Source organism: Mesoplodon mirus (genome assembly GCF_964341445.2).
Source record: "Mesoplodon mirus genome assembly, chromosome: X".
Classification (NCBI taxonomy): Eukaryota; Metazoa; Chordata; class Mammalia; order Artiodactyla; family Ziphiidae; genus Mesoplodon; species Mesoplodon mirus.
This window is the reverse complement of record NC_138981.1, coordinates 43,706,557-43,723,200: the sequence shown is the minus strand read 5'-3', so window position 1 is coordinate 43,723,200 and position 16,644 is coordinate 43,706,557. Positions and strand designations below refer to the sequence as shown.

Sequence of the window (16,644 nt, the reverse complement as noted above, 5' to 3'; positions counted from 1 at the left end):
AACCACAGGGGAAACCCAAGGGAAGTGCAACTGCCTCCTCCCCACCCTTGACTAACTGCACGTGAACCAGGGCTGCCTTGGTCCAACCAAATCCAGGTTTACCACATACCGTTGGCAGGTGCCTCAGTTTCTACAACTGTAAAATGGGGATAGTAGTAGAACCCATCTACATCGTAAAGGCAAAATGTGTCACTGTGAAAACCAGAGAATATGAACTATGGAATGAGCTCAGAGCAGTGCTGGCACAGGGCAATGTTAAATTTTTTAAGTATTATATGTTAATTTACAGGTGATATGTAAATATATTTTATATTAATGTAAAATTACTTATGGGTGAGGGTGTACCCAGCCACTAGAGAAACCCTCAACTTGGGACATTATCTAAAAAATAGTGCCTTGAAACACCCTTCCAGAATTACACTGGAAAACAGAGTGCTAAGGCCACCAATGTCCATTAAATAGGTAGGACAGACCACCAGGTCACCAGAGATACGACTGGATACCAAAGCCCCAGGCACACGATAAGCACCCAGTACGATTCTGTCAAATAATAATAACAGATCACATTAACTGATCGCCCACTATGTGGTGGTTCCTGTGGTGTGTCCTTTCCATGCACTGCGCCACTGGTCTCAGGAATGCAGAGCAGGAAGTCGGTTCCTTCTTGTCCTTCAGGTCTCAGCTCAAAGGTGACCTCCTTAGAGAGTTCTTAAAGCCTCACAAAAATCATTTCCATCCACCGATGACTAGCTGTGTTACTTGGGACCAGGCACTCCACTTCTCTGGGCCACTGTTTCCCCACCCATAAAATGAGAACAATAGTAACCTACCTTGTGATGAAGTTTAAATGAATAAATATGTAGAAAGGTCTCAGAACGGTGCCTGGCACGCGGTGCTACATGACTAACAGTAGCAGTAGTACCACTGAATTGGGTGGGTGGGAGAGAGACATTATGACATTTGATTAACACTACAGACTCTGGACTGTAGACTCAGACTCAATGACTGAGTAACCTTAGGCAAATTACTTAAGTCTCCCGGTGTCCCAGTTTCCTCATCTATAAGATGGGACGATAATAACCTACCACCTAGAATTGTTGTGGAGATTAAACGGGCTAATAAAGTGCTAAATGAGTGTAAACTAATCTGATCATCATTATGCTCTTACTCATTTCTTCAGGCTCACAGAAAAATTTGCCAAAGATCACACAGCTGGCAAGGATCGATGGGACTTGAATCTAGAGCCTTTGCTGATAATCTGGGATTACTGGGCCATAGGGAATGAACAATGAGCGAGGCCTCGTCCCTTCTCTGAGACGCAAAATTTAAATCCTGAAACCTCTAAGGGAAAGCTAACAGCGGATCATGCAGATGAAGCCGTAAAAGCTACGCCCCTCATGAATTATGCACAACGCCCCTAGAAAAGCCACAGAAAACTCGGGGTGCTACTCACCTTTACGCTTAATAAATGAGATCTAATTTGCCCGGCAGACTGCAGAACGCCCCTTTCAGCACACCCCTTCAGCACGCTGATCCACCCCCTCGTGAATAATTCATATGCTGACACTTCCAACCGACCAGGTGCGAAAAAGGCAAAAATGGTCTTCCACAGGGCTTCCCTGGTGGCGCGGTGGCTGGGAGTCCGCCTGCCGATGCAGGGGACGGGGGTTCGTGCCCCGGTCCGGGAGAGGCCACAGCGGTGAGAGGCCCGCGTACAGCAAAAAAAAAAAAAAAAAAAAAAAAAAAAAGGTCTTCCACAACAGCCCACCTCCTTATGAATGACGAATAAAGCCACGGTCCATGAAGGCCCCATGGCACACTGTCCCCTCGGGAAGAACCTAGCACACTAGGTTCCAGTGTTACTTCCACAGCCTGGGCTGGGTGTTCCTGTTCCTAAAAAAAACTTGTGGGCCCAGATGTGTCTAGTCTCTCCGCCTTTTTTACCCAAGCGCGGTGAGATATCATAATAAAACCAGAGTTCACAAAGGCCATTCAATACGTCCACATGCCACGTCGGTCCCAAACGTTCCCACCGTCACCAGGACCTTTCCTTGGAAACAAGCCCCCCAAAATTCCGCCTTGAGTTCAGGAGCCTCAAACTTTGCCTCTACCGTGGGGAAGCACACCAAATCCTGCCTCGTGGACAGACTATTCATACATGAACCCTAAGGGTCTCCCCAAACATCCCCCTAAACCCTGTCTCCAAGGGGTATAAACCCTGCCTCCGAGGGACGCTCCTTAAAACAGACTCCCAAGTCCCACCCCGGAGTCCCTAAACGCCACTTGCTAAGGGTCGCCTCAAAAACAGCCACCTCTAAATGCCACACCGGGCTCAGAGCCTCTAAATATGCCCATTCGGGGATCCCCGAAATTGAGCCCCCTCCCTCAAATGCTGTCCAGGGGGTTGGGGGTACCGTGCTCCAGCTCACCCCCTGCGCCGGGCGGAAGCCTCGCCTTCCTGCTGGAGATGAGCCGAAACCACGGGGCAACGGAAGAGCGAACCACCTCCGTTGTACAAGAAGAGACAGAGTTTCCGCGGAGCTCGGAAGCGCGGGGCCTTGGAGGGCCCCCTGTTTGGGACGTACCACAGATGCTTAGCTAGAGGGGCGCGCCCCCTTGCTCCTGCGCCGTCAGGGCCCTTGTCAGACCCAGATACCCCTATGGGTTGTGGTACTTCACGAACGCGCGAGGCATGCTGGGGGTGGTAGTCCGGTCGGGCCGGCGCCTAGTGCACGTGGTGGGCATGAACGCCCAGGGTATGGGAAAATGTAAACCTGGGCTGTGGAGTTCCGGGAGCAGCCCTCTGGGTGGGGGAGGTGTAGGAAAAGGGATCAGAACATGGGGGTACCTCCAGATGGAAAGGTACACCCATCCTACAGAGGGGAAAGCTGAGGCTCAGGTGGCCAAAGGAGTTCATTCATTTGACATTTTGGAGCTCGAGCTGTGGGCCAGGTGCTAGGGATTCTTCCTTGCCCTCACAGAGCTGACAGACTAGAGAGAGACAAGACCATAAACGTACCAAATAAATAAAAATTATATTAGATACATGTGAATACAATATAAATTGTGTCTAATAAAATGTACATGTTAATACTACATAGTTTACATAACATGATAGCCAGTGTCAATATGTAAATAATTTACATCTGTAGGGAATTCCCTGGCGGTCCAGTGGTTAGGACTCCACGCTTTCGCTGCCAAGGGCCGGGGTTCAATCCCTGGTCAGGGAAATAAGATCCCACGAGCCATGTGCTGTGGCCAAAAAAAAAAAGTTACATCTGTATATAATAAATGTCATATTAAATACATAGTGTATAGTCTATATTCATATGTGAATATACAATTAAATATATATGTAAATATGTCATATATATGTGATAACTGCTAAATGCTGTGGAGAAAAATAGAACAAGGTAAAGGGAAATCTGTGGGGGACAGGTTGCATTTTTAGATAGTGTGGTCAAGGAAGGCCTCCCTGAGAAGGTGATGTGACAGCAAAGGTATTTAACACAAAATGCCTTTATCACCTTATCCCAAATTCTGTATCACATATCCTGTCCTCAAATCCTCCACATTTGCTCATTTGAAAAAGATTTATTGAATGCCTACTAAGTGCAGGGCACGGGGAATATAGCAAAGAACACAGCAAGGAGATTACTGCCCTTGCAATAGTTAAGAACACTGTTCCATCAGATCTTTTCCTTCTGATTTATTGTTTGCCTCACCTCAGAGAGACCTCCCCTGATACCCCACGTGAAGTAGTCAGGAAATGACTCTCTGAGGAGGTGGCCTGTGAAAAGTGAGGAAGCCAACCATGTGTAACATGGGGGGAAAGCATCAGACAGAGGGAACATCAGGGGCAAAGCCTTGAGGCTGGAAGTTCTTGAAACATTTGGGAAGAGCGCAGATGTCTGTGTAGTTGGAGAGGAGTGAGGAAGGGAGAGCACTGGGAATGAGATCCGAGGCCATATCAAGCAGGGCATTGTAAGCCAGGCTGAGATGTTTGGTTTTTATTCTAAGATCCATGGGGAGCCATAAAAGGATTTTAAGTAGGGCAGTCACATTATTTAAATTATATTTTAGAATCCGGCTGCTCTCTGTGGAGAGAGAACAAACTGTGTGTGGGGGGGTGGGGGTGGGGGAGAGGAAGCAGAAAAGGCAGTAGCAAGAGTCCAGGTAGTGATGAGAGAGGGTCAGACCAAGGTGGTAAAAGAGGAAGTGGGTGGAGTTCTATTTTGAATTGATTTTGAAGGTAAAGACACCAGGATTTGCTGAGAAATCGGATACAGCACATGAAAAATAGAGAGGAGTCCTGGCTGACCCCTGGGTTTCTAGCCTGAGCTGCTGGAAGGATGGAGTTGTCATTGACGGGGAAATACTCCATTAGGAGCAGGCATGGGGCAAAATCGGGAGTTGGTTTTCAGACGTTACTTTATTTATTTATTTGTTTGTTTGTTTGTTTGTTTGTTTATGGCTGTGTTGGGTCTTCGTTGCTGCGCGTGGGCTTTCTCTAGTTTGTGCAAGCAGGGGCTACTCTTTGTTATGGTGCACGGGCTTCTCATTGCAGTGGCTTCTCTTGTTGCGGAGCAGGGGCTCTAGGTGTGCGGGCTCAGTAGTTGTGGCTCGCGGGCCCTAGAGAGCAGGCTCAGTAGTTGTGGCGCACAGGCTTAGTTGCTCCGCGGCATGTGGGATCTTCCCGGACCAGGGATCGAACCCGTGTGCCCTGCACTGGCAGGCGGATTCTTTTTTTTTTTTTTTTTTTTTGCGGTACGCGGGTCTCTCGTTGTTGGGGCCCCTCCCCCTGCGGAGCACAGGCTCCGGACGCGCAGGCTCAGCGGCCATGGCCCACGGGCCCAGCCGCTCCGCGGCACGTGGGACCTTCCCGGACCGAGGCACGAACCCGTGTCCCCTGCATCGGCAGGCGGACTCTCGACCACTGCGCCACAGGGGAGCCCTGGCAGGCGGATTCTTAACCACTGCGCCACCAGGGAAGTCCCCAGATGTGTTGCATTTTTGATGCCTGTTAGATATCCACGGTCTGGTATGTGTTGGTTGAGTGAACGGTTTGGGGACTAGATCTGAGTTTCTGTGGATGGATTTGGGGGCCATCAGAGGTGGCAACTGAAGCCGTGGGTGTGGCCGACTTCTCTGAAGAATTGATTGCCTTCAAACGGATCAGTAGGAGTAATTGAGGCAGGATTTGGACTTTGGACTTTCCCAAGTGAGAGGGAAGGGCATCCCAGTCGGAGGGAACAGCTTGAACAAAAGCCTGTGGAGGTCAGAAAGCAGGGAGAAAGGGGAAGTGGGGGTGAGATTTGTACCATTCGCATTGCCCCCAGCCACGTATGAGAGTGCAGCTGGTTCACAGCCTCACTGAGCAGATTGTCAAGCCTTTGGATGTTTGCCAATCGGGTGTAATTATAATGTGTATTTCTCTTATTAGGCGTGAACTTGGGCATCTTTTCATAGATTTAAAGGTATTTGCAGTTCTTGTTTTCTGGGAATTTTCTGTTTCCTTTATCCATTTTCTATTGGGTTGTTGTACCTCTTATGGATTTTTAGGGACTCGTTATTTTTATTTTTTTATAAATGTATTTATTTATTTATTTTTGGCTGCATTGGGTCTTCGTTGCTGTGCGCGGGCTTTCTCTGAGGGCTACTCTTCGTTGCAGTGCGCGGGCTTCTAATTGCAGTGGCTTCTCTTGTTGCAGAGCACGGGCTCTAGGCGCCGCGGGCTTCAGTAGTTGGGGCGCACGGGCTTAGTTGCTCTGCCGCATGTGGGATCTTCCCTCGAACCCATGTCCCCTGCATTGTCAGGTGGGTTCTTAACCACTGGGCCACCAGGGAGGTCCCTAGGGACTCTTTACGTATTAGCCATTTTGTTTTAAAAAATGGAGTCTTGAGGATGAGAATGATTTGAACAGTTGTGGTGTGTGTATTTATTCATGCTTCCATGGTCTGGTATGTGCCAAACCCTGTTCGAGGCATTGGGGACACAGTGGTGAGCAAGGCAGACGACAGTCCCTTCCCTCGTGATGTTTTCATTCTAGTGAAGGAGACTATAGAAAAGTAAGAAAACTTATAGTATGTTAGAAATTGAGAAATGTCATGGAGAAAAAGAATGCAAGGAAAGGGGCATAGGGAGTATGGCAGGGCAGAGTTTGGAACTTTAAATGGGGTAGCCAGGAGGTAACATTTGAACATTCAAATGGGATGTCTCCTACAATCTGGAACGGTTCTTCAGTGCTCCCTTGACCTTCATGACATTGACACTTTTGAAGATTATAAGCCAGGAATTTTGTAGACTGTCCCTCAGTTTGGCTTTGTCTGATGTTTCCTTGTGGTTAGATTCATGCTCTGCATATTGCCTGGGAATATCACAAAAGTGATGCTGTCTAATCATTTCATCCTATCAGAGGGCTCAGGATTTTAATACTGATAATGTTCACTTTGTTCCCCTCATTAAGATGGTATCTGCCAGGTTTCTCTACTGTAAAGATACAGTTTCCCCCTTTGGAATTAACTAACATGTATCTCGTGGAGAGATACTTTGAATCTGTGTAAATATCCTGTTTACATCGAAGTGTAACCGCTAGCTTTAGCACCCAGAGATTTCATAACATTAACAGAACGTCATCACTGTGCCGTGATTATTAGTTGACATTCTACTGTATAGGAGGTATTTCTCTTCTCCTCCACGTATTTATTCTTTTATCCATTAATTTCTGTAAGTATGGACTTACGGATTCTTGAACCTTATCAAATGCTCTTTCTGTGGTTGAGATTGTTACATTTGTTTACTTTTGGTCTGTTAATGTAGAGCACTACGTATATAGCTTCTCTAACGTTGACTCAATTTTGCAATCCTGAGATAAACTATTTGATCAAAACATATTTGCTAAATATAATATTGGATTCATTTAGCTAAGTTTTTTTTTTTAATAAATGTATTTCTTTCTTTTTGGCCGCATTGGGTCTTTGTTGCTGTGTGCAGGCTTTCTCTAGCTGCGGCAAACGGGGGCTACTCTTCCTTGAGCGGGCTTCTCACTGTGGTGGCTTCTCTTGCTGTGGAGCACGGGCTCTAGGCATGCGGGCTTCAGTAGTTGTGGCACATGGGCTCAGTAGTTGTGGCTCACAGGCTCTAGAGCGCAGGCTCAGTAGTTGTGATGCACGGGCTTACTTGCTCCACGGCGTGTGGGATCTTCCCGGATCAGGGCTCGAACCCGTGTCCCCCGCATTGGCAGGCGGATTGTTAACCACTGCACCACCAGGGAAGCCGTAGCTAAGACTTTATTAAGGGTTTTTAATCTACGGGTGTAAGTGGCTTGAAATGTTCTCTTCTTGAATTATCTCATCTGTTTTGGGGATCAAGATTACACCAGCCTCGGGCTTTTTCATCCCTCTCCTTACAACTTGTGTAGGGTGATGTCACAATGCAGACTACTAAGTGAGGGAGGAGGGGCTTTGAACCACTTGCTCTTCCTACACTACCTCCCTTCCACCTTCTTGTCTTAAAAGCATGTATGTTTTGGGGAGGGGCGGTTCCTGGCCCCGTTTCACAGCCCAGCCCCCCAAGGCCCGGAGAAGGCAGCCCCAGCTTCGTGTTCCACTGCACTCAGACCTGTGCTGAGAGCACACGCATACTTGTGAATCACAGGGTGTAGATTGGTTAGTGGGACTGGAGGGATAGGGTGCGGTGGTAAAAGCCGTGGAGCGGATGGGGACGAGGGTGGACCCAACTGGTGGGGCATCCCTGGGACTGGCAGGCTGATTCTCTTATCTCCACACCTCTGGTGTCCTCAGCCTGTTGAGGGCACCACTGGCGCCAGAGTGCCTATTGTTGTTCACTCAGAGATGCCCCCAGGCATTGTCCCCAGACCCAAGTACAGTTTAGCCTTGCAGCCGTACAGCAAGTGCAGCTGCGGGGTGGCAAGGCCAGGGGATGGGGGGTTCCTAGTCCTGGCTGTGACCCAGAGGGTCTTCAAGCCTGACGGTGCCCTGGTGGTGCTTGGTTTCCTGGTACAGCATGACCTGCTGGACCCGATAATGGTGAGGGGCTGTGACCGAGATCTTGTCCATCTGTGTTTATGTCCCTGTATCTGTGTGGGCCACAAACCACTCTGGGACATGAGAAAGAGACATGCAAGCTGCGGACTTTTCAGCTTTTATTACAAAAAGAAATACATGAACCCAGCCCAGTTTTCCAATAAAAGTCACCAACTCATAAGTCTGACTTGGTCAGGGCCTCTCTGGATAAGGGGTTGGGATGGTAGACAGGTGCAGGGCCCCCACTCTGACCACCCAACAATTTCATTCACCCCCGTTCCAGGCTGGACACCCAACGTAAGTATAAGTAGGTCTTGCAGCTGCTCACTGGGCCTCGTTGAAGCGGGTCACCATTGTCTTGTGCAGCGTCTCCTTGTATGACTCGGTTGAGGTGACCCCATAGGAGCTGCCTCGGGCACCCAAGCCGGAGCCCCGCACCCGTGTCTGGGCCTGTGTGAGGGAGGCAGACTCTGTCAGGTTGGGCAGGGGCCAGGGCTACAGCAGAGAGTACTGGAGGATGGGGATGGGATCCCCGCAGACTCACCTCAATGGGAGTCACAATGCCCTGTTTCTTGCGGCCCAGGCCACTGCCCTCTTTCCAGCCCATAGCCTGGAGCATGCGACTGCCAATGTTGTCACTGCCCAGCCCATCCCGCGTGGGCTGCTCAAAGTCCCTGCAGGAGACAGTGGCACAGTGTGAGCGACTGGCCTGCCGGCCCCAGGTCCCCGACCTGGCCCCGGGCACTCACACAGAGGCCGCAGACATGCCGCTATACTTCCTCCTCTTGGGCTCCGGCGGCTCAGGGATGCCATACTTCTCTCTGCGTTCAGCTGCGCGGTCCCGGTACTTCATTTGCTGAAAGAGTGTGTGTGAGAATGAAGGAGCTGATCGCTATTTGCAGGAAACATGGGCACAGCTGGGGGGCCCCCACAGGGAGCTAGATCTGGTGAACAGATCTGTGGTCCTGTGAATGCCGGCAGCCAGCATGGGGGAATCGGGAAGAAGCCTTGCAGGGACAAGACGTGAGGTGGCTGATGGCAGCCAGGCTGTGTCTAGCTGAGGAACCTGAGTGCCAGCTGCCTGCACGGATGGAGCGCTTGGTAAGGGACCGAGGGATGGAGCCCAGGAGTGCCGCCTGCACGGATGGAGCGCTTGGTAAGGAACCGAGGGATGGAGCCCAGGAGTGGGTCACACCTCACCTCCATGTCATTCTTCTCAAGTGCCTCCAGCTCATTTTCTGACAGGTGGGCTCGCCGGTGAATCTCAAGGTTTTGCTGCAAGGAGGACAGGAGGAGGAGTGAAGCGGCTGGGCCGGGCCAGGACAGGGTTCCTGGCCAAGCCTCCCTCAGTCACCTTGTGGAGCCCGGAGAGCTGCTGGTGGCGGATGAGTGCCTCCTTGCTGGGGAACTGGCGCCGGCAGAGCAGACAGGCCAGCTTCTGCCAGTCAGTGAGCTTCTCCTCCCGCTCCGGGCCCCCGCGCTCTTGCTCCTCCTCGCTGTCACTCTCCCCGCTGTAGGCTGCCACCAGCCCCCTCGGTGGGCTCTGTAAAAGGTGAGGGCGAGAGATCAGGCCTGGCTAGCTCAGAGCCCCGCCCTTCTTTCTGCCCTGGGCACTCACTGGGCGGTCATCACTGGCCAGTTTTGGGAGGTCCATGCTGGTGTGCTGTCTCTCGGCTAGTGCTCCCTGGGGTGGAGGAACACAGAAATTCAGAGATTCCAAGGAAGGACCAAAGGGATGACGAGACTGGGGGCAGGGCGCGGATGGACAGCCACACACACCTTCTTCTCGAGGATGGCGTAGCCGGCATCTGCCGTGGCCGACTCCCGCCTTTCATCGTCTCGCAGGGAACTGATGGGCTGGAAGCTGTTTTTGAAGTTTTCTTTTTGCTTGTTGAGGCTGCGGGCCCAGCGTTCCATGTCCTTGGCAATCTAGGGGCGAGGGTGGGGGTGAGGCTCTTAGGAATCCTCCGACTGCTGGGGTCACCAACTCCAACCTCGGCCCTTGCAGCCTCAAGCAGAAGGTGAGAGAGGCCGAGGTGAAAGTCCCCATTCCTCCTCTGTCATCCTGTCATCAGTGCTCCTCAGCACGCCCCTCCCCGGCTGTGCCCCCATTCTTCTCATGGGCACCCACGCTATTAGGTTTGCCGTGTGTTTTCATTTTATCGTTCTAAAATGCAAAGCATGGCTTGCTCTGTGTATAATTTTAATTTACACGTGTGATACTATGCCACGTTCCATGTCGTTGCCCAACCCCAACCCCCAGGCACAACACCATTTTTAGAATTTACCGGGCTGCCAAAGGAACACGTAGTTCTTGCTTCTAAGTGTTGCACCCAGACTGTCATATTCTTCCTCCACAGACAAGACACTGAGGTTCCCTCCAACTGCCCACCACCACAGAACACTGCGATGGTTGTCTTCCTGCCCACCCCTTTACGGGCCCGCGAGAAGTTCTCTGGGCTGTATATACACAGACAGACGCGGACCCACCCTCAGGTGGGGTTCTGGGCCCAAAGGAGCATGCACGTGCATTTGTTTCCACAGGAAGGGCTAGCCTGGCTTCAGGCGTGCCCCCACCAGCCCACATTGCCACCAACAGCACAAAGGTTCCCACCAGGGGGTGGGAGAGCAGACAGGGCACACTTGGATGGCACTGGCCACCTCAGGGAGGTGGGCAGCCCTACCATGTACCTGGTAGGGAGACGGCCCTGGCTCAAGGTCACGCAGCAAAGAGCAGAGCTGGACCGGGAGCCTGGTCTCTCCTGAGCACAAGTACTGCCCACGTGCACATCCACCGCCATCCCCTCCCTTGGCAGCGGAGGATAACAGATGACAGAATGGCACTCATCAGAAGACACCTAACGGCCAGCCAGTGACTGCTGGACTCCCAGTGTTCACCTGTTGGGCCGTCTTGGTCTTGTGCTTTTCCTTCTTCTCTTTGCCCTCCTTTGAGGGCGCCCCCGTTTCCTTATGCCCATCAGCTGACTGCTCCAGGGCAGGAACATAGGTCCGCCTTTCCCCATCCCAGTACAGGTACTGCTGGCTCTGAGCATTGTAGTAGTACTGGGGGAGGTAGGGGAGAAGGGGCGTGAGGGAAGACCTCGAGGAGGGGACTGCAGACCCCGCCCACTCCCCAGACTGCCCAATCACCTGAGAGTTGGGGTCGTAGTAGAGGCCAGTCTGGGGGTCATAGTAGTAGCCAGATGTCTCGTCGTACTGGTAGGTGGAGACGTCAGGAACAGCTGGAGAGTGGGAAGAGGGGGTCGCACTCCTCTCTGCTTTGTTAAGGAACTCCCCACCCCTCACCGTAGGCCATGGCTACTCACGGTACTGGCTGTAGGACTCCTGGGCAGAGGGACTCGTGGCTGGTGGCAGGGAAGAGCTGGGATGGGTGGGGCTCTGGAGCTCAGATTTGAGCACAGCGGGTGACATGATGGTGTATGACTAGTCACGGGGCAAGACAGGGGAACAGGGCTCAGTGTCTACCAGTACCCCCATGGCCCCCAGGACCTCCCTTGATTTTCCTCACCTGGCTGTTGGCAGCAGTGCCCTGGCTGCCACTCGCTTCAGCTGCTGACTGCTGGTAGACACCAGGGGTGGCACCAGGCTGGGTGCGGGAGAAAGCCTGCAGGGACACAGAGTCTGCCCCAGGCTCCAGGGAGGCCTCGGGACCTGTAAAGGGGGACAGGGAAAAAGGAGAACGTGAACGGCAGGGCCCAGGACCCTATGCTTGCCGGTCCCCACCATGGGCTCAGGGAGAGATGCTGAGGCTAACCTGCTCCGGCTGGGTCCCCTTTGGTTCCAGTGATGCCGGGGCCCTTCGCGCCCTTGAGGTAGCCATGGGCATAGAGAGAGGACTCTGTGCCCTGGCTGCTGCCATAGCCCTCATCCTGTTGGTAGTAGCTGTAGTCGACCGGTGGCTCCTCGGGGGTGGCCCAGGCACCCTCCCCACCCTGGGAGGCCTGAGGGGCAGGTGGGAGGGGTTCATTAGCAGAGGAGGGGGCACAGAGGGGAGGGGAACCGGCTAAGAGACGTCTGCCCACAGGTGAAGCAAGTGTCGGCTGACAGAAAGCATGCAGCCCTCAAACAAGGGCCACCCGGCCAGAGCAGAGCAGGGTGGTGACAAAAACAAGACTGGAACAAAGACACGCGCCAAAACGCTCCCAGGGCTGACACTGGTACATGTGTCGCGTGATACATGTGTTGGGTGTCAGACCAAGCAAGATACCATCCTCCCCTTCTTTATTCTCATCTGCCAATTTTCTTACAGCCACTTATACATTCCCTTTTATCAAGAAAGGTTGTAACAATTCAGGATGATCTACAACTACCAAACAGAACAGACAAGCAGCCGCGACGGCGCTGAAAATGAAAGCCGGGGAGGAGGTGCCTGTGAAGGGAGCTGCAGTGAGGACCCCACAGCCCCCACCGGCGACCAGTGTGAGAGGTTTTCGGGGCCACAGGAAGCCAAAAACAGCAAGCCAGCCCTCCTGTTTGCAGAGAGGGAGCGGGAGGGTGGAGGCGGCCCAGGTACAGGGATGCTGGGGTGGAGGGGAGTCTCTGAGTACCTGCGAGATGGCCCACTGGGCCGCGGCAATGGCAGTGCTGGCCACAGAGGCAGCATTGATGCGACTGCCTTCGTTGGAGGCCATGTCCCTGGGGAGGATGTCAGAGACTGGGAGTGAGACAGGAGGCCCCAAGCTGGGGGGCAAGCTGGGAAAGGACACAGGTGGGGGCCCTGACCTCTTAGAACCCTTGGCAAACTCAACGTTGATGGTCTTGCCGTCGATGGTGAGCGGCGGGTGCAGGGCCTGCAGGATCTGCAGCAGCTGGGCTGCCTCCTGGGGGAGGCGGGGTGGGGGGGCAGGGGCAGAAGGGTCAGGCCCGGGGAGGTCCCCGGCTCCATTGCCCCATTTCCAGGCTTGGGGCCGCGGTGGGGGGCTAGGGTCAGGGTCCCTCCTCCCTGCCCCGGGGGCCGGGATCCTGGCTGCCCGGCCCCCCCCTGTGCCGCCCTCACCACGATGGTGGAGAGCTGGATGAAGGCAAAGCCACGGTTCAGTTGGGTCTGCTTGTCCTTGATGACGCGTACGTTGGAGGAGGACAGCACTGCGTAGGGTGCCAGGGCCCCCAGGATGGAGTCCATGGTGCTGTGTGGGTTCAGGTTGCGCAAAATGATGGCTGCAGGAAGGGGCCCAGCATTAGGGAGCACCCCTGATATTCCGCTCCGGCCCTACCCTCTGGTGGCTCCCCACTGCTCCCTCTCCCCTGGCCTCCGCGTCCTTGCGCCTGCTGCTTCCCCTCACCTCTTCCTCAGATAAACTCTGCCTGTCAGTCCAAGTCCCAGCTCAGTCGCCCACCTGCTGAGAACCTTCTCAACACACCCCCAAAGTCGAGTTTGGCAATGCTCTTCCTCTGCTCTCCCTACATTACGTGTCTGCCCCACACCAGGCAGAGGCCCCTGGGAGGATGAAGTCCTGGTCACCACCATCTCTCCGGCCTTGGAGAGCCCGACCTAGACACCCTAAGGCAGGGAGGAAGGAAGGAAAAACTGACTCACTGTCGTTGGCATTCTCTGAGCTCGGCTCCGAGCCCTGTGACAGGGCCTGGGAGGCCAGCACTCCCTGGGCCTGGTAGGGCTGTGGCAGCGGCAGCAGGCCCTGGCTTAGCTCCCGACCACCCAGCGGTAGTGTCTGTTGATCCAACCTTGCGCCCAGGGGCAGCTTCTGCTCTGCCTCTGTCAGGGGCAGCAGAAGACAGGCCAGTGACAAAGGGGGAGGGGCTCCCAGGCTGGTCTCCCTCCTCCCAGAGCACCGGCCCCTCCCCCTTCTCCCCCTTCCCAGCAGCGTCCCAGGGAAGAGGGAGCTAGGAGGGCCATACCTGACTTGGGTACACCACATTTGAAGCACTTCTCACGGCGTTTGAAGTTCTGGACGCCACACTGTGAGGCACAGGCCAGGCTATCAGAGGGGGTGGGGCTTTCCACTGTGCCCTCCAAACGTGGATCCAGAGATCCCCCAGGGAACCCGCCACGCCCCGGGCAGGTCCCAGGGTCAGGGGTGGCAGGGGGCTTCGGGGCTCTGGCTGTCATCCTCGGTCCCGTGAATCTTCCCTTTACGTGGTCTCAAATTTGTTCTCAGTGCCAACCCCTCAACTCAGGAATCCGTGACTCCCCCACCTCTGTTACCAACTGCCGCCTGCTCCGAGGTACCAACTCCCAGAAATGCCCCCACCTCCAAAGTCCCTTTGGTAGGTTCCTCTTCCCAAAATGTACTTCCCTATTCAGAAACCTTCGTTATTTCTATCCCTCAAAGCCAGCAGCCCCTCTGTTGCCAGACTCCCACCCCCCCTTCATCTCGAGGACTGGGTTGGATCCTGCCGCTCTTGAGAAATAAATCTGCCTGGGATATTGCAGCCTCTGGAGACCCCCAGCTTTCACCACGTTTCTATCTGTGATCCATGGTCACGTACTAAGCACTGCTCCCGTGCCAGGCTCCGTGCAGGACGTGGCCTCTGCCCTCCTGGCCTAACAGTGGGGAGCAGATGTAGCACAGAGGGGCAGCAGGTGAGTCTGTGGAAATGGTCCCCCCCAGGGGCTCTGGGAGGGGAGCAGGCCTAGAGGCCCAGCTCACTCAGCTGGGTACAGTCAGCAGGGCTGTTTGATCTGGGAGGTCCAAGAGTTTGGTTTGGTTTTGCTGGGAAGCGACTGCTGGCAGAGGCAGCAAGAGATTTTGTGTAGGAGGGTGAGGAGAGAGGCAAAAGCAAAGGCTGGACAGGGGAGGTGACACTAGATCATAGAGGGTGGTCACACTCAAGCTCAGAGTTGTGGGGGTTTTCAGCAGAGGAGGAGGGACGTGGTCAGAAGTGGTTTTGAGGAATGTCACCAATGAGGGAGTGGGAGAAAGAGGCAAGAGGCCAGCACACCAGAGAGGGGCCTGTGGCGACTGTGTGGGGGAGGAGGTGAGGACTGGCCTGAGCAGTGGGAATGGCAAGAGGGGGCATTTCTGTGATGGAAGTGACAAGGCTGGAGAGCAACAGGATGTGGTGGATAAAGGAGAGAAAAGAAGAGAATCCCCTAGTTTCAAGGAGTATCTGAAAATACAGGAGGGATGGAGTCCTCCCGTCACTGTCCCTACCTCTCCAGAGAGGTTGGACACCCGCCTTCTGATATTACTTTTTTGGTTTTGAAATAAGCAGGAACCACTCCCCTTACTGGGCAGAGTTCCTCTTGGGGAGAGGGCCTCCGCAAGCTCTCAGGTCTCCCCTTAGGTCTCAGGGCCGCCAGCCGGCTGCAGGAGGTGAGGCTGTAGAGTCCCAAGGCTGCTTGTGAGGCTGGCCCCAGGGGAGATCTGAACTCACGGTGGCATCCACGGCCCACGATCAGGAGCAAGGCACAACTCAAGGTTCCATCTCTCTGAGCCTCAGCCTCCTCTTAGGGAATATGACTGCAGAGAGCTACAGCTTGTACCCTCAGTCTCAGGCGGACATGGCTTTGTCAGAGGTGGGGGTCACCTGACACAGGCTCTCAGAACACCCTACACGTTCCTTCAGGACAAGAGCTGACACTGAACATTGTTAACGGCGGGCCAGGTGTCATTCCAAGTGTTACCCTCTCATCACCACATTTCAATCCTCCCGACCACCTTTGGGGAGCGGGGTCATTGGTATTTGCGTCGTAGAGATGGGGAGAGTGAGGCAAAGAGAGGTTAAATACCCTGACGAAAATCAAGGCAGATTTGGGAGAGTCTAACTTCAGCTAGTCTGGTTCTGAAGCCCACATTTTATAGATCACATTATGCCTCCACTGTCACTAGTCACTTACATAAACATCTGTTTCAAGTCTACTGGGGCTTCAGGCAAGATCGTGCCGCATGAGGGCAGAGCCTGGCGCCAAGCGAAAGCTCAGTACAAACTGGTGGGCGGGTGGCAAGGAGCAGCGCTGCTTGAGCTAAGCCAGTCCTCCACACCCACGCCACTCAGAGGCCCCGGGGAGACAGAGACGTTGCCACCGCCCCTGTACCTTATTACACAGCCAGTCCTCATTGATCTTGGGCTTGGGGTCGCTGTAGTGCATGGACACCTTCTGGCCCAGGATGTTGAGGGAGTGCTGCGGGGAAAAGCAGAGCACAGTGAGGCCTGGGCAGCAGTGCCCCACGCACCGTCTCAGCACAGGAGAAGAGAGTGAGCGAGCCCTTCAGCTGGATGGATGAGGGACAGGGAACGGAGGGAGGTCGGAGAACTGACGAGGGAAGAAGGAAGGGAAGGAGGGAGGGAAAGCGCCACAGCCCTTGGGCGCAGCTGTTTGCTGCCTTTCCGGGCACGCGCACACACACGTGAACACACGCCACCAGGCACACAGTGCTCGGCTGCCCGAAGCTTGCCGGACAGCGGGGGAAACCCCCACTCGGCCCTGACACTGCCAGGCCACACCCAGGGCCAGCACTACACAGGCTACACTTGGGATGAGGGGGGACGGGGACGGGAGGGGAGGGAGAGGAGGGGAGAGAAAGAGAGAAAGAGAGAGCGCACGCACACTAGTGCTGGAGAAGGGGAAAAAGAAAGAGCCATATTTAAAAGATGGACGGTCCTGCTGTGAGGCTG

At 54.0% G+C, this 16,644-nt stretch overlaps 1 protein-coding gene across 7 annotated transcripts in view; it reads right to left on the bottom strand.

Moving 5' to 3' along the window:
• Window positions 1-8,152: 8,152 nt before the first annotated feature.
• Window positions 8,153-16,644, bottom strand: part of RBM10 (RNA binding motif protein 10) — a 29,315-nt gene continuing 20,823 nt past the window's right edge. For 4 of the 7 annotated variants that reach the window (XM_082609009.1, XM_082609014.1, XM_082609012.1 and 1 more), the window contains 18 exons: window positions 16,064-16,150; window positions 13,924-13,984; window positions 13,604-13,780; window positions 13,064-13,224; window positions 12,790-12,887; window positions 12,615-12,702; window positions 11,822-12,008; window positions 11,576-11,718; window positions 11,373-11,490; window positions 11,197-11,288; window positions 10,945-11,109; window positions 9,826-9,975; window positions 9,665-9,730; window positions 9,401-9,589; window positions 9,247-9,321; window positions 8,796-8,902; window positions 8,591-8,720; window positions 8,153-8,496 (listed from right to left, as the gene is read on the bottom strand). In XM_082609009.1, the coding sequence (XP_082465135.1) occupies window positions 8,371-8,496; window positions 8,591-8,720; window positions 8,796-8,902; window positions 9,247-9,321; window positions 9,401-9,589; window positions 9,665-9,730; window positions 9,826-9,975; window positions 10,945-11,109; window positions 11,197-11,288; window positions 11,373-11,490; window positions 11,576-11,718; window positions 11,822-12,008; window positions 12,615-12,702; window positions 12,790-12,887; window positions 13,064-13,224; window positions 13,604-13,780; window positions 13,924-13,984; window positions 16,064-16,150 (2,220 nt within the window). In that variant the 3' untranslated portion in view covers window positions 8,153-8,370. The remainder of the gene's footprint in view (window positions 8,497-8,590; window positions 8,721-8,795; window positions 8,903-9,246; window positions 9,322-9,400; window positions 9,590-9,664; window positions 9,731-9,825; window positions 9,976-10,944; window positions 11,110-11,196; window positions 11,289-11,372; window positions 11,491-11,575; window positions 11,719-11,821; window positions 12,009-12,614; window positions 12,703-12,789; window positions 12,888-13,063; window positions 13,225-13,603; window positions 13,781-13,923; window positions 13,985-16,063; window positions 16,151-16,644) is intronic. The other 3 variants (XM_082609011.1, XM_082609015.1, XM_082609010.1) reach the window with 2 other exon arrangements.